Below are 16,500 nucleotides of genomic sequence, written 5' to 3' on the forward strand. Positions count from 1 at the left end.
GTCAGGAAATATCCACCGACCTATACTGACTTTTTTAATGAAATCAGGCTAAGAAAATAAAACACACTCATTCATTCATTTACATTCATTTTTAACCTGAACTAAGATGCATTTTCAATAGTGAATTTGAAAAACTAATTATAATTAACTAATTTAATAGTTATTTAGAAGATACAAAATACACACATCAGAATCAAAGTTTTTTTTTTAACATCAGGTAAGTGAGTGTCATATGAAACACCTCCATGATCTGGAAGGACTGTGGTCTAAGAAATATATGAAGCAATTATGTTACCTTTTCATTTTTAGGTAGGTTTGTAGGTAGGAAGGTTAGTATTGTTCATAAACTCTTTTCTGTGTACAGAAACTGTTCCTAATGTACTGATGTTCAAACTATTGCAGGTTATGCCCTACGGTGTAACTCCTTCCCTGGCTCACCAGCCATTGAAAACTGTTCCCCTGAAAGAGATGCCTGCTTCAGTAGAAAAAACCTTGGTTTTGGTAAGTGTCTTCCTACTCTATATTAAAAAAATCTGATAAAAAAAAATATGAATAGCACAATTTGCTCTGATTAATCGCAATTAAATTTTAAAGTTAAAATAAAAAACAGGAAGGAAAGATTTTTCCTTAAATTGAATTCCATGATGCTGTTGTTTTAGGATGCCATCTGTGCAACAAGTAGTGAAAGTAGTAGTTCACATGCTGAAGCACATAGTGTGCAGCGGTCACCAACTTTTTGCAGATTCGGTTGTCACAGACCGTCAAACTTCATGTTGTCTTCAGATTATCTCAAGAAAAGTGCATAGACTTTTCAGATTTAAATAACAAACTAGCTAGTTGCTAATCCACAAGCTAGCTGTGTCAGTCTGACAGATCATTCAGCATGCCTGATCTAAATACTGTATGTTTTATTTTCTTAAATAACTTAGGTCACTTTTTAAACATTTTTTTTTTAATATCTAGATGTTTATTAGACTACTAAGTGCTCACTCTGTCACTGTGTGTGTCTTCTGAAAGTGCTCATGTGTGTGTTAACTGCACGAATACAGGGTTAAAGCAGAGGCCAAATTCCATCTGTGCCCAGCACAAGTAAGGCATATACAGTATCTCACAAAAGTGAGTACACCCCTCACATTTTTGTGAATATTTTGTTATACTTTTTTTTAATAGGACAACACTTTGATACACTTTGTCACAATGTAAAGTACTGGTATTCAGTGTACAGCTTGTATAACAAGCTAAGGAAATGTGTTCCCTCAAAATAACTCAGCACACAGTCATTAATGTCTCAACTGCTGGCAACAAAAGGGAGTGACGTATATTTGAGCATACACAGTTGTAACCACATGGGATATTCACCATATTCACCATTATCATATATATTTTCCACACAGAATGGCCACTGGACCACAGGGAACAGGTGGAGTAAGCCCTAACTTAAACACATTTGTTTTTTCAAGCATAGTCTAGTATGGGGGAGCACTTCTTTCCCCTCCCATGCGTTGCGTCAGACTAACTTGTGTATGTTCTATGTATGTGCGCTATAGGAGCGTATGTTAAGTGTTTCCAGCTGTGAGGTGTTTTCAAACATAAAGGCTGGACTTCAGCAATTCCAGGCAGAGAGCTACGGATCAGATTTGGGAAAAGAGCTCTCTCCCTGCAAACCGGTTTGCTTGAATATGATGCTGTTATCTTTTGTACTAATTATTCTTTTTTTCTGTAATAAATTTTCTTATATACAAAGAACAGTATCAGAGATGACTTATTTCATGCATCTACATGACATCACAGCTCAAGATACTACAGGAGCTAATAACCAACCTGGCCCTATGGGAAACCAGTAAAAAGGTAGTTGCCCCCTATATATACACTTTCACCAGGACACTCCAAAACCTCACTTCATTTTTTGAGCTATTCTGACGTGTAATTGCTGTTGTGCTTCAGATCATTTACAGCAAATTATCCAGCCATAGACCATCACACTACAACCACCATGTTTTGCTGTTGGCATAATGTTCTTTTACTGAAATGTGCCAAATGTGAGATGTGCTTTTGCGTTATTTTGGTCAGTAGAGATTTTTTTCCTCATAACTCTTCAATGGATATCATTTTTGTCTCTTTCTTATTATTTATTTTAACCCTGAAATTAAATGAGGAAAGTGAGGCCTGCCGTTCTTTAGATGTTGTTCTAGGTTCTTTTGCAACCTCCTGGATGTGTCATTGATGTGCTCTTTGAATCATTTTTAGTAGGCCGGCCACTCTGGGGAAGGGTTACCACTGTTCCATGTTTTCTCCATTTGTGAAAAATAGATCTTACTGTGGTTCATTGGACTCCCAAAGCCCTAGGGTTACTTTGCATATTGTCAATATTATTTTTATTTATACAATATTATTGTAATATGGTATGTGTAGTTTGATCTGAGTGTTGTTCATGATAAAAAAAGCTGTCATAATATTATGCTACTTACATAAACAGGATATGCCACTAAATCATAATAAAAGTTATACAAGTATTATGCATATTTGTATCATTATGAAGATTCAGACCTTGGCTTAAAAACGTAGCCTCGCTACAATCTAATTAGAAATCCCTATTGTACATTTTTTTGCAGTCACATTGGTTACATTGCTTGTTGTGCTGCATTTGTTTAGATGTGAAATGAACAATTACATTTTCATTTAGGTGGCAGAACATTTTACCATGGGTTAAGTGGGCCACAAGCTGCAAAAGATGGTGAGTCCCAGATTTAATACATGAATTACATGAGTAATAAAAACACAAACATATAAATCATATGCAGATGTTATATATAACTAAATCTACATTTTTCATTCATTTGCCATTACAATGCTGGTGAGCATTATTGAGTGGCTACTTGTTGCAGAGGTCTGTCTGACAGCACTGGACTCTCATGGAACGACTGTCCCGCTTGTCCTCACACTCTTCCATACGCATACATTTCTTCTGGATTAAACCTGAGTAGGGAAAGAGAAAAAAAAAACTTAAATATTTATATATTATATGTATTATAATATATTAAAATTAATGGCATTGCAAATACATTGGAACTAATGTACAGTATTTTTTAAGAAAAGTCAAATATTTTACAATGTAAACTAGAAAAAAACAAGCGAAAAACAACCTGATCCCCTGGATTAAAGTAAACAAACTATATTAGGTAAAACTAGCAAACCAGAGTGTTGGATGTTGCTCATATAATCAGTTTAAGCCAGTAGGTCAGTTTTACCCAGTTTGTATTGTGTTTTAAAGAAAGGTGCCAGTGACCAAATTGGGAACTTTTTAAATAATCAATAATTTCTTTAGCGTAATAAGAGACCTACTGGGAATGCTGCGTACGCCTTGAAAGCAGGTATCTTTTCCAGGGCCACAGTTTTCTATGGTGGGATTGCAAGGCTTCCCACTCTCAGGAACACAGAAGTAACATTGTAGGGCAGAACCTGCAACAGAGTGAACACCAGAAGGACATCCGCTACAGTTACGTTTTTGCACACAGTAAAGAGTTTATGAAAAAAACTGCAGTTTTTCAAGAAATCTTTAATGTCATATTTTAATCTCATGTATCTAAAACTATTCTTCATGCTGTAACAGTGATATTGTGATGTGGTTGGGTGGATGCATAAAGTTTGCCTCTGCATCTCAATGAACAGTTATACTAGATAATTAACTATTCAAATAATAGATTTATTTTCTTTTTAGGGCAACCATGTATTTAATAAGGTGAGAGTGAATACAAAAAGATCTATATAAAAGTATACTGGATGTGGGAATGTGGGAATACATTCTGTAACTGTATCTTTCTCTCACTGTCCTTTCAGGTCAATAGAGGTGTTTCAAATAATGATCACACGTCTAAAAACTAGTGCTTAAAATCTTACCTAATCTTACGTGATCAGAACTTTAATACTTATGCTCAAGGGCATGTCTGCATATGTGTTCATTTCAAATTTTGGAAGTAACTAGTAAGTATTAAACTCTTTTGATTTAATTGCCAAAACTGCCTTGAGAAGATTTCTGGGCACTGGATACATTGAAACAAAAATATATATATATTTACAAACATATTAAACATTTATATCTATACTACTTAGTATTATTAATACTGCTAAAATAGTATTTGGTCTAGACATGGGATAACACATTTTAACATTCATCTCTAATTAAAGTAAGTAAAAGTCCTGTAAATTACAATTTTTTAATATACGATAAATGATTTGGTTTCTCTCAAAACCAAACCATGTCCCTCTACTTTACAGAAGAAGCAAAAACGCTTATTGTAAAGGTAAGTTGGCATTTTTAATTTTCATGAAAAAAGGAAAATTTAAATAGAAGCTTTTGTTCCACCAGTGACCACATGCAGTATTATTGTTAGTAAACAGAGTTTACTGAAGTGAAACCTTCAACACTCACCACTTATTATCATCCCAGCAAGAAGCAGAGTCACCAGCAGGATCTTCTTCATTCTACCATTAATAACAAAGAGTTTGCTGCTTTTACAACTAACAAAACAGTTAAAAGATATACATGGAAAATAAAATTATGTTTAAATCAACAGTTACATCAGTATGAAAACAATCAAAGCATTCCTAATAGTAATTACAGAACTGTCAGTATATAACTATTGTGCACATAGTAAAAGAGCTCACCTTGAATTGGATTCAGTGGCAGGAGACGATTCTGATTTCTGAGATTGTCTGATTAAGGTTCAGGTCTGAGTCCCAGTGCTTCATTCCTCATCTTTTAAACAAACCAGCCAGGCTAGAGTCTGCCCTCCTGATCACATGTCTCCGTTTGAAAACCTATGATAAGGGCCCTCCGGCCAGAACTCTCTGAACCAAAATGTGACTATTTTTTTGATGTGGCAACATTTTTTTAAACATGTGAATACCATACAATTTTCTGTTTATGGAAAAGAGAGAGTGAACTGCAGCACCAGTAGTCAGGTAAAATTGAGATACTTCCTCTTAAAGTTTGATTTTAATAAATAATAGTCTAGGGACCACACCCACAGAAAGACATTAAGAGTTACAAAAGGTTCTCCACAACCCAAAAGCAGTTTGGGAGACCAGATTGGGTGTGTTAACACTTGCATTTTTATGTGGGCTTCATCCAAAGGGGTCATTATCAGAATACTTTGCCATCTGGTGACTCACAACATAAAAAAATAATTATTTTAAAACTAAGTTATACAACCATATCAGTACCATTCAACTGTACTGCACTGTGGACATTTTAACAAAAAGCAGTATTTGGTTTACAGAATGAGTGTCTCATGTTTATCACATGTAATTAAAAAATAATTTCTGTTCTAAACAGATCTAAAATTATATTACCAACACAAAAGTAACACCAGTTTAATACAGTTAAATAAAGTATTGAATAAAGTTTAGAACAGCTGTCATAACAATTCTGATTCCAACTTTTTTGGTTAGAAGTAAAATATATACAATAAAGCATACAAAATAATGCATTTAAAGGTTATGGGGCAAAATTATGTTTTTCACTTTCCCCAAAAGCTGTATGAATTTCGTAATTCAACAAAGCATGTCAATTGGGTATTGCTTCATTGGCAGGGAATAAAAGAGAGTCTGTGTTGTATGAATTTGTAATAAAAAAAACAGTAACTTTTGCTCACTGGCACATATTGCACAAAACTGATACCAAGCTTCAAGGACAAAAAGAAGAAAAACATTATTTTTAAGTTTTGGGTAACAAGTGTTCTAAAATGTTGCAGTAAAATGACATGATTTAGAACATTTAGTACAAAGCAGGAATTTTATAATTACAATTAAATGGAAAACCGACACCCAAACATACAATAGATTCAGAATGTAGCAAATGTTTATTGATAAAGTTTCAAACAGGCTGTTTAGCTGTCCGATAGCCACATTATGGACATGTTCTGGGCACAAGTCTAGCTGTCTAGCATGGTTGACATACTGTATATCTAATAAAAAGAGTAAATCTAAAAAAATATATCTAGTTACTAAAAAATAAAAAGCAACAACTAGAATATACAAATAGAAGCCTAGAATATATTTATAAAAAAATATAAATTGCACAATGAAAACAATGCAGCTCTTGGCTCAGCCCACTTTAAAGGCTTTTGACTGGCAGGCAACTGAACCAATTATCTTGAACTAAAAAGATAACATAATTTAGTAGATAACATAATTCACATGTGTGAACACCAATAAACCATTGCACAAATAAAAATATATATTTTTTATTTCAAAAATATGTTTTTTTTTATTTATTTTAGTTTAAATAGCAAAGACATTTAACAGGGCTACATACGTTTTTATATTAAATGTGGGTGGGTCTAAACCATACAGTCTATGGTCTAAACTAAAATTTCTGACACGTGAATGGGTCACGCCCCCTCAGGTGTAATGGCGACGTCGCCCATGTATGGAACGCCCTTTGGGTCTTTACGTCTACATTGACGTCCGTGTTAACACGTCCAATTTGAACGTCTTAAGACGGCAAATCTTACCGTGTTAACACGTTACTTTTGGACGTCTTAAGACGTTTAGATGATAGTACTTCCATACTATTGGTTGCCTCAAATGTACCCACCCCTTGTTGATGTAGGGTTTGCGTTGTGGTCACGTGGGCTCTACGCTGTGGTCACATGTGCTTTATGTTGTGGTCACATGGGCTCTACGTAGGCTGTTTCTGAGGATACGTATCCATCACGTGTCTTATACGCAGCTGTGAAGTTGTAATCGGAATGGTCCATGTGTGCCGGGTGGGTTTATCTGTGAGAGTAATTTGGGGCGAGGTCAGGGTGGGTCTTTGGAGGGGCTTTTTTTGCAGTGTTTGGATTCCCCCCCTCAGGTGTGAGTGCAGTGGTAGCACCCAATTTTAAAGTTACGTGTTAACGCGGCACATTTTGCCATCTTAAGACGTTGTTACGTGTTAACACGGTAAGATTTGCCGTCTTAAGACGTTCAAATTGGACGTGTTAAGACGTAAAGACCCAAATGGCGTTCCATACCCATGTGGCCTTTTACACTGTAAATGTTCCCAAATCCCCTATTTTAAACCCAAACAGCAGCGCTGCTCTGTAACAGCGCGCTCGCGGACAGTTTACTGGATAACTGTTGGAGTTTGAGGTCAGTGACTGCGCAGAAGTTCACGCGCGCCGTCACAGCTTTTAAAATCAAAACCGCGCGCGAGCTCAGCTCCGAGGAAAACCGTTAACACCTAGCTTCATGGCTAATTTTACCTCAGACCTGTTTGTGCTTTGTGGACGCTTCACTTCGGGATTTTCAAGGTAAGAACAGGTGTTTATGATGAAAACTGACGATAAATAATCATATTTGACATCTTACGGCTTTTTAAAAATATTTTTAAGGTCTCATTGTTTTAGGCTAATGCCAACCATTGTAACCTAGTTAACTAGCTTATGCGGTTAGTCATGTAACACTAGTTTAACTAACCTAACTAACGCCAACTACAGCTAGCTAGGTTATTTGTTTTAGCTACACGGGTAACTAGTTAGCGTGTAAATCTGCAGGTGGTTAATTTAGCAAATACCCAAGTACCCAAATTAGGGTACAGAAAAATCATGGTTTGGTTTACAGCTTGGTATTAACTCCACGGTTCGTTTCGGTACCGTTAGTGAAAAATAGAGAGGCTGGGCATTCTGTATAGACTCACCTGTATTAACTTCATAGTAACAATCAAACTTCATTAAAACCAGTTAATTTTTTTGGGATTGAATTATGTAACGGGCTTGAGCAATTTTATTAAATGCTTGAAATCAGGGTTCTCTCCTACTGTCATCATCATCTTTTGAATCTTGTTGGAACAAACAAACAAACAGTGAGCATGACTGTGGTGCTTTATTAAGAACAAAAACCAAAAGCATTACTTTAACTGCTTAAACTACAAAAAAAAATCCTAAGTATATTACTGGATGCATTTCAGTGTTTAAGTTCTTTTTTAAAAATACATTTAAATTGGTATTGCGTTGAAACGAGATCCTAATGTATCCTAATGATCCACAAAGCTTGCTTTTCTGTAAATCAGTGGTCATGAAGAGTAATGAATATTACATCAAAGCTCCAATCCAAGGATAATCTTTAGTAAGAAAATGAAGAGAATTAAAAGTGAATTGGTTTATTTTTATTTTTGTCTTGAAATTAATTATTGTAATATTTTGGAGTCTCTTGCAGTGACGTTCTCATTTTCACCCCTTAATAAGTCATGGCCATGAATTATTATCGTAATTTTTTTAAATGTCACGGTAGGGGCTCCGTAATTCATAGATGCTAATTGAAAATATATGTGCCAGTCAAAGTGTGGACACACCTTCTCATTCAGTGTTTTCTTTATTGCATTATCTCATTTATTGTCTACATTTCTACACTAAATTAATATTTAAGACATCAAAAAATTAATGAAATTAATTTAATTAAACAGTAAAACAGTGTTTGGCCTTTAAGCATTTAAAGGTTATGGGACAAAACTATGTTTTTCACTTTCCCCAAAATCTCTATGGAGTTTGTAAATCAACAAAGCCTGTCAATTGTAAAGAATCCTGTATGTCCATAAAACTGTATAAAACGCAATGATTGGCTATTGCTTCATTGTCAGGCAATAACTGATACCAAGTTTCAAGGTCAAAAAATAACAATTTTTTTTTTTTTTTGTAACAAGTGGCCTAAAATGTTAAAGTAATATGATATGAGATGATTTAGAACTAAGCAGGAATTTTACTTAGAGCAGCAATGAAACCCAGACATACAATTTATAGATTCAGAATGTAGCAAATATATATTGATAAAGGTGGTTTAAATGTCCGATAGCCACATTATGGACATGTTCTGGACACAAGTGTAGCTGTCTAGCATGGTTGACACATCTGATATGATAAAAAATATGTATATTGTCTTAAGGCAATTAAAAAGAAATATAGGAATATATTTAAAAATATAAATATTGTTATAAATAGAAGTGTAGAATATAATGATAAATCTGTCATTAAAGCATGATATAATATGGTATAATGTGGGAATTTAAAGTGTAAAACGTTGTTTTTTTTTTTTAAATAATCCCACATGTTCCAGTTTTGTTATAATATATACTATTAGATTTACAATATAAAAAATCATGAAATGAATGAAAACACATTAAATGAGGAGGTGTGTTCAAGCCTTTGACTGGTACTGTAAGGTTTTATTTAACCATCTATATAAAGTACAAACAGATCAGACAATGATTCTGAGCTTCTAAGTCAATAAAGTTGACTTTATTGTCAATCTAAGTCAGCCCAGTAAATAACTACTTAAATTTACACTGTAATTTTCCAGAAGCAGCCCCAGAGTCCCTGAGGTAAAGAGAGAAGGCACCTCCCTTTTTTCTGATGCAGCGGAACATACAAAACAAGGTAAGCTTACTTAAGTAGATTTATATATTTATATATATTTATATATAAGTAGGGCTTTGGAGACTCCTACAGGATACTAGCTGACTTTCCACTCTGTTCTCCACTTAATAATTTCAGATCTATAACAGGAATCAACCTCAAATTCTGCATGTTTGAAAGTGAACATAAAAACTAAGGTCATTAAATGTTTAATTTGCATTTACTTAAATATTAATTTTAAAATGTACTTAAGGAAAGCTGAAATGTTATGTTTTTCACAGTTAGAGATTTACTTCAATATTTTTTTATATTTTTATGTACAATTAGGATTTTTAAATAACATTCATCGTTTTATGTAATGCTTGAATAGAAATCCTTATGATTTAAGAATGTAATATCAGGCCGTAATTGTCAATTACAGAATTCAAATATCAAATAACATTGTTTGTTTCTGTACAGATTTTAAATATAATGTAGGTATTTGTGGTGGCTTTTTGTAAAAGGCTAATTTATGATTCATCTAAAAGTTATTACATACTTTTGTTCCATACCTTTCCTTTAATACATAAAGCACTCAAATAATTACAAAACCACAACCATTTGAATTATCAACAAATCATATTTTTGACATCTTTAATTTTGCTTAATTTACATTTTAAGGTTAGCGAGTGTAATTGAGTTTTTGTAACTTAATTGCAAAGGTCTGTCTGGCAGCAATGGGCCTGGATGTTGGGAGTGATCTTCAGGATTTCACAGTCAGACATAGCAATGCACCTCTTAAAGCGGTTATCTAGACAGAAAACAGAAAAACATTTTTCATGTTTAGAAAGTCCAAGTACACCAGTAACACTGACAGTAGCTTCAAGGTTACTTTATTAAATAATCAATTTTAATATTTGTTTTTGAATCACTTTAGAGTGGAAGAGATAAAAGTATAATATACACTTACAGGGGGGGACAGTGAAAAAGGCAGAGACGCAAGCATTTTTCTTGTAGTCGCAGGTTTCAGGTCTGCAAGTGGTGCCAATTGAGCCCGTTGATCTACAGTTGTTACATTTCAGGGCAGAACCTGCAACAGAGTAAATAACCAGAGCATTTAGGAACAGAATTTATAGTTAATTAATAGTTGTATTTTATAATGGATTGCTGAATTCCTTATTTTGAGCCCATGAACCCAAATTAATTTATTATGCTGCAAATGTGATCACTCCTATTGGCTGTGTTCCTTTGTGTATTACACACTGCAGTGGGTGATATGGTGCTGAAATAATATCAGGATATGCCTGTTGATATGACAAAACGTTGACTTTTAAAAAAATATATTTCATGAATATACTTTGGCAACAAAATAATATAAAATAATACGCTTTAGTATAGATATTACAGTTATATATTTAGTAAAAACAAAACATCTGTAAATGTTTCTGTTTTGTAAACAGTACCTGTAGTAAACTGCATAAAAACTATTAAAAGTTAATCCAATAAACAGCAAAATTAATACAAAATAGATATGGCACATTTATACGTAGAGCATTGAATGTTATGCGATGTTATGGGCAGATGGTGTTTCATAAAATTTCATGGAAATGTGAAAACATATGCAGTATGATAACAGGTTCTAAAAGCTATTTTCTGGTCAGGGATGATGAACATTATTTCATGAGTCTAAAACAAGAGTTTACTGAAGTTAAGCCATCAACGCTCACCACTCATCACCAACCCAGCAAGAAGCAGAGTCACCAACAGGGTCTTCATCATTCTAAAGCAAAGAGATACATTTCCTTTAAACTTAAAATGACTGACGCAGCCATTAAACATCAGAAGTTTGTTCACAGCCTTGTTACTATTGTATATAGTAAGGATTGAAAGTTTAAAAAAAAAAGTAAGAATTTTCTATACTATGAAAAGTTACATTCAACAGTTACATCAGCATAAACACTCAAAACAGGCAATATTTCAGTTATTGTCTACCTGCCTCACTCACCTAAAAGAACTTGCTTTGATGACAGCGACAGTAATAGTTTCTGTCTAAGCTTTGATTGTGAATCAGGTCTGAGTCCCACTGCTGCATCCTTCATCTTTATATAGACCAGCGAGGTTAAAGTACACCTTGCTGATCACATGCCTCAGAACTTGAAATCCCGTGATTGCGCAATACCCAGAAAAAAAAAAAAACAGTACTATTATCAAAAGTTCAAGTGCCTTAAGCAAGAATGCTACTTTAGAGCTGCTCTCAGCAATTAAAAATTCAATACTATAGATGGTGCAATTTTACAGTTACAGATGTTGTGTTCTGCACATTAATGACGTTGACACTATCTTATCTATATATCTATATCTATAAGATATAGTGATTGTCCATCAACAATAGATCAACAACCACACCAGAATATTGAAACAACTGTGGTCAAAAATGGGCTAAAGGAGAAAAGAACATGTAAAAATATAGTCTGTAACTGTACACCAGTAGGAGCATACAGTGCTTCTCTGCTTAATATACTAATTGAAGTAAATTAAATATAAAGAAAATTATTACAAAAGAACAATACAACGTTTGATTGAGAACAATCTCAATCTCAAATTAATAAGTCAATTTGAATTTTCCCAGCAATGCATAGCAAACAGAACTTTACAACAGGATTATTATTGCCATCAGCACCTTCTAATAATGAACACACCCACACAAAGCAGACAGTCTGAATTATATACTTTTAATCTACAGTTATATTAGACTGTATTATTAGTTTCTTTAACATAGTTTCTGTACAGAGATACAGCAATTAGTACTCATTAAATGATAAAATGTTTAGCTATTAATATAACTTTATGTAATAAATTATTTTGTTAATAGTTTTTGGACTATTTCTGAGTGTACACTGGTCATAATATTTTTGGGAACGTGTAAATGTTAGCTGGTATTATCAAGCTGGTGTTAAATAACTGATGTTATTATATGTAGTAGCTTTACTAGAAGTGTAAAAATCTAGCATTTTGGAACATTTGTATTGGTCCTTTAATTTGTATACATATGAACAATTTAAAGATTCACAATATATGAACACTACAAAATTGTAGATATAAGGTGTGCATTAACAAATTAGATATAGTTTTCTAAACTTTAAATTGTTGACTAATGTGCACTAATATTAATAATGTGCACTAATAGTGTTGGCAAATAAACTGAAGCATACCTAAATACTGAAGGATACCTAAAGTTTAAAAGGATAAAAGAAAAAGCTAGCAGAAAATATGACTTGTACAAAGGTTATGTAATATTTTATATTTTTCCACCAACCTGTAAAATTCAACAAATAAATAAAAATTGTGCTCTACAATTAAATGCCTAAACAAAATGGGCTATCTATATTACTACCAGAGGGGTACAGGTATAGGACCAAAAAGGAGTGTATTCTAAATTTCTTTTAAGCAATAACAATTACTACTACTAATTACTACTAATTTCTCTGAGGAATATGATATGGTATAATTTAGAGAAGCAATATAAAAATGCATGTGTTCCTAGGAACAAACTTACTGTGAAGTAATCATAAAATTTTGCAACAAATGACAAAAAAAAGGTTTTGTAACACTAATGTTCTGAAGTACTTTGTTAAAAAAGCAAATAATGAAGGCTCTGCTTGTGACTGTGGCTCTTGTCCTGCTGTTGACAAATGGTGAGTCACATTCACATCCTAATCTCGAAGCTGAAGAAACCGGTGACCTCTGTATAGTTATGAAATGTTCCGTTCTGTATCTGAATTCTCTCGTGTAATCGTATCAGTAGTGGCAGGACTGTGATAGAGTTTCTGGGAATGCTCTTCCTATGTAAACACTTTGTTCATCTGTGATGTATGTGTTGCTCTCAGGCTGGCCAAGTTGGCAACTTAAATAGGTCATATCAGTATAAACACGATAAAAGCCAGCAGTGGTATTTACACGTCATCCAAAGGAAGGTTACTCAACAGAGGTGTTTCTGCTTTGTTGCAATTACAGTTACGCTGTATTGTATTGGTAAAGGGTGTTCTTCAACCACTGGGACTTGCTAATGCCTCACTAATGCCTCTGTCTCTCTGCCACATACTACATACCCCAGTATGTAAAATTCTATTAGGCTTACTGCATATTTCTGGCATATAGCCATTTATTTATGTGACCGGTAAATGTGCCAAAAAGTCTCTGGTTCTATGGATATGATGCCCTTGAGCAGACCACTTGATACCAATGAGATTACTGTCCAGGTGTGTGTTTTCCCACTAGCGGTAGTGTATGTGCGTGTGTACATATAGGGTAAATGCTGAGGCTGAATTTCTTGTGCAATGTTGTGCAATGGCACTGGATTTAAAATGTGCTTCTGAATCTTATCTTAGTTTTAGAGCCAAGCTTGCCAGTGGTGTATTATTTTATAGCAGCACTAGCTTAATCTGACTTAGTATTGAGTTTTTTTTTTTTTGTTTCTTTGATTTATAATTTACAGGATTTCCTGATAAATTAAATTGGTTCAATAGAAAATTCAGTGGTTCATTATAGAAAATAGGGCTGCGCAATATATTGTTTCAGCATTGTCCTTGCAGTCTACACAAGTTCAATTGTCACATTGCAGGACACACAAGGTTTTGTGCAATGTCAAATTACATTTTTAAAGCCTCTTTGCTGATGGATATGAATTCACACTCTTCGCATTTGCTCCGATCATTGCCTCACAGATTATATATTTATATATATATATATATATATATATATATATATAAACATTGCATTATCTTTGCTTTCAAAATGTGATGCTAGTTCCTGTATTTTAATATTGTAATATATATATATATATATATATATATATATATATATACACTGCTCAAAAAAATAAAGGGAACACTCAAATAACACATCCTAGATCTGAATGAATGAAATATTCTCATTGAATACTTTGTTCTGTACAAAGTTGAATGTGCTGACAACAAAATCACACAAAAATCATCAATGGAAATAAAATTTATTAACCAATGGAGGCCTGGATTTGGAGCCACACACAAAATTAAAGTGAAAAAACACACTACAGGCTGATCCAACTTTAATGTAATGTCCTTAAAACAAGTCAAAATGAGGCTCAGTATTGTGTGTGGCCTCCACGTGCCTGTATGACCTCCCTACAACGCCTGGGCATGCTCCTGATGAGGTGGCGGATGGTCTCCTGAGGGATCTCCTCCCAGACCTGGACTAAAGCATCCGCCAACTTCTGGACAGTCTGTGGTGCAACGTGACGTTGGTGGATGGAGCGAGACATGATGTCCCAGATGTGCTCAATCGGATTCAGGTCTGGGGAACGGGCGGGCCAGTCCATAGCTTCAATGCCTTCATCTTGCAGGAACTGCTGACACACTCCAGCCACATGAGGTCTAGCATTGTCCTGCATTAGGAGGAACCCAGGGCCAACCGCACCAGCATATGGTCTCACAAGGGGTCTGAGGATCTCATCTCGGTACCTAATGGCAGTCAGGCTACCTCTGGTGAGCACATGGAGGGCTGTGCGGCCCTCCAAAGAAATGCCACCCCACACCATTACTGACCCACTGCCAAACCGGTCATGCTGAAGGATGTTGCAGGCAGCAGACCGCTCTCCACGGCGTCTCCAGACTCTGTCACGTCTGTCATGTGCTCAGTATGAACCTGCTTTCATCTGTGAAGTGGCGAATTTGCCAATCCTGGTGTTCTCTGGCAAATGCCAAGCGTCCTGCACGGTGTTGGGCTGTGAGCACAACCCCCATCTGTGGACGTCGGGCCCTCATACCATCCTCATGGAGTCGGTTTCTAACCGTTTGTGCAGACACATGCACATTTGTGGCCTGCTGGAGGTCATTTTGCAGGGCTCTGGCAGTGCTCCTCCTGTTCCTTCTTGCACAAAGGCGGAGGTAGCGGTCCTGCTGCTCAGTTGTTGCCCTCCTACGGCCTCCTCCACGTCTCCTGGTGTACTGGCCTGTCTCCTGGTAGCGCCTCCAGCCTCTAGACACTACGCTGACAGACACAGCAAACCTTCTTGCCACAGCTCGCATTGATGTGCCATCCTGGATGAGCTGCACTACCTGAGCCACTTGTGTGGGTTGTAGAGTCCGTCTCATGCTACCACGAGTGTGAAAGCACCACCAACATTCAAAACTGACCAAAACATCAGCCAGACAGCATAGGTTCTGAGACGTGGTCTGTGGTCCCCACCTGCAGAACCACTCCTTTATTGAGTGTGTCTTGCTAATTGCCAATAATTTCCACCTGTTGTCTATTCCATTTGCACAACAGCAGGTGAAATTGATTGTCAATCAGTGTTGCTTCCTAAGTGGACAGTTTAATTTCACAGAAGTTTGATTTACTTGGAGTTATATTGTGTTATTTGAGTGTTCCCTTTATTTTTTTGAGCAGTGTATATATATATATATATATATATATCACAGAATTTTTTTAAAAATATTGCTATGTATTTATTTATTTATTATTTTTTTTTACAATATCATGCAGCTCTAGATTGTTTATGACGAACTTGCAGAACTTCCTTGGTAATATTTCTTTATAGATGACGAAAGCCACTTAAAGATGATGAAGTGATGAAAAGATTGTTAGTATATACAGCTGGAATGGGATTGCGCTATAAGAATTTAGCAAAAAACAAACAAATGAAATAACACTACTATTAAACTACTGATACTATTAGTTTAGTATTGTGTTAAAATTGTGTTTGTAGGTTCAAACGATGCATAGTCTTAAGAATATGTGGTTACATGTAATTTATTATGCTCAAATGCTGTTTAAATTTTTGGCCTTGAACATGGAAATATTAACCAAGTATAACAATAGTAATGTTGGCCTAAGGTTGATGCGCACATACAAAAATCTGGACATGCAAGCATGAACCTTATCAGTACCTGCAGAGGCCAGAAGGGGGAGCCATCGTTTCACTTTTCAACAACAAACTCTGCTGAAATCTGTCCCACTTCCTTATTCCTGGTGTGAAATACTACAATAAATAATATATTTATTTACTAAATAAACTACTACTGAAGCTTTACTGTCATCATTAAATCAAATTCAGTTGATCAAATTCAGTTTTTTTTACAGTAAAAAA

General features: G+C 35.0%; 3 protein-coding genes across 7 annotated transcripts in view; 1 reads left to right on the forward strand and 2 right to left on the reverse strand.

The window, feature by feature from the left end:
• Nucleotides 1–2,730: 2,730 nt before the first annotated feature.
• LOC103037021 (CD59A glycoprotein) lies at nt 2,731–4,812 on the reverse strand. The gene is made up of 4 exons (XM_007258441.4): nt 4,666–4,812; nt 4,430–4,482; nt 3,343–3,459; nt 2,731–2,976 (listed from the first exon to the last, which is right to left on the reverse strand). Exons 2-4 carry the CDS (start codon nt 4,479–4,481, stop codon nt 2,873–2,875), a joined length of 273 nt encoding a protein of 90 aa, XP_007258503.1. The 5' UTR covers nt 4,482; nt 4,666–4,812; the 3' UTR covers nt 2,731–2,872.
• Nucleotides 4,813–6,891: 2,079 nt separating this feature from the next.
• Nucleotides 6,892–16,500, forward strand: part of LOC111194535 (uncharacterized) — a 62,944-nt gene continuing 53,335 nt past the window's right edge. For 4 of the 5 annotated variants that reach the window (XR_007438889.1, XR_007438888.1, XR_002651128.2 and 1 more), the window contains exon 1: nt 9,212–9,416. Coding sequence is in view for 1 of the 5 variants with exons in the window: in XM_022678938.2 (XP_022534659.2) it covers nt 7,237–7,298; nt 9,340–9,416 (139 nt within the window). In the remaining 4 variants the exon portion in view is untranslated. Of the gene's footprint in view, nt 7,299–9,211; nt 9,417–16,500 lie in introns of those variants that run through there. The other variant, XM_022678938.2, reaches the window with a different exon arrangement.
• Nucleotides 9,995–11,519, reverse strand: LOC103036211 (cobrotoxin-b). Its single transcript, XM_007258440.4, has 4 exons — nt 11,380–11,519; nt 11,102–11,154; nt 10,345–10,464; nt 9,995–10,185 (listed from the first exon to the last, which is right to left on the reverse strand). Exons 2-4 carry the CDS (start codon nt 11,151–11,153, stop codon nt 10,085–10,087), a joined length of 273 nt encoding a protein of 90 aa, XP_007258502.2. The 5' UTR covers nt 11,154; nt 11,380–11,519; the 3' UTR covers nt 9,995–10,084.

Source organism: Astyanax mexicanus, chromosome 4 (genome assembly GCF_023375975.1).
Source record: "Astyanax mexicanus isolate ESR-SI-001 chromosome 4, AstMex3_surface, whole genome shotgun sequence".
In the NCBI taxonomy this organism is placed as follows: domain Eukaryota; kingdom Metazoa; phylum Chordata; class Actinopteri; order Characiformes; family Acestrorhamphidae; genus Astyanax; species Astyanax mexicanus.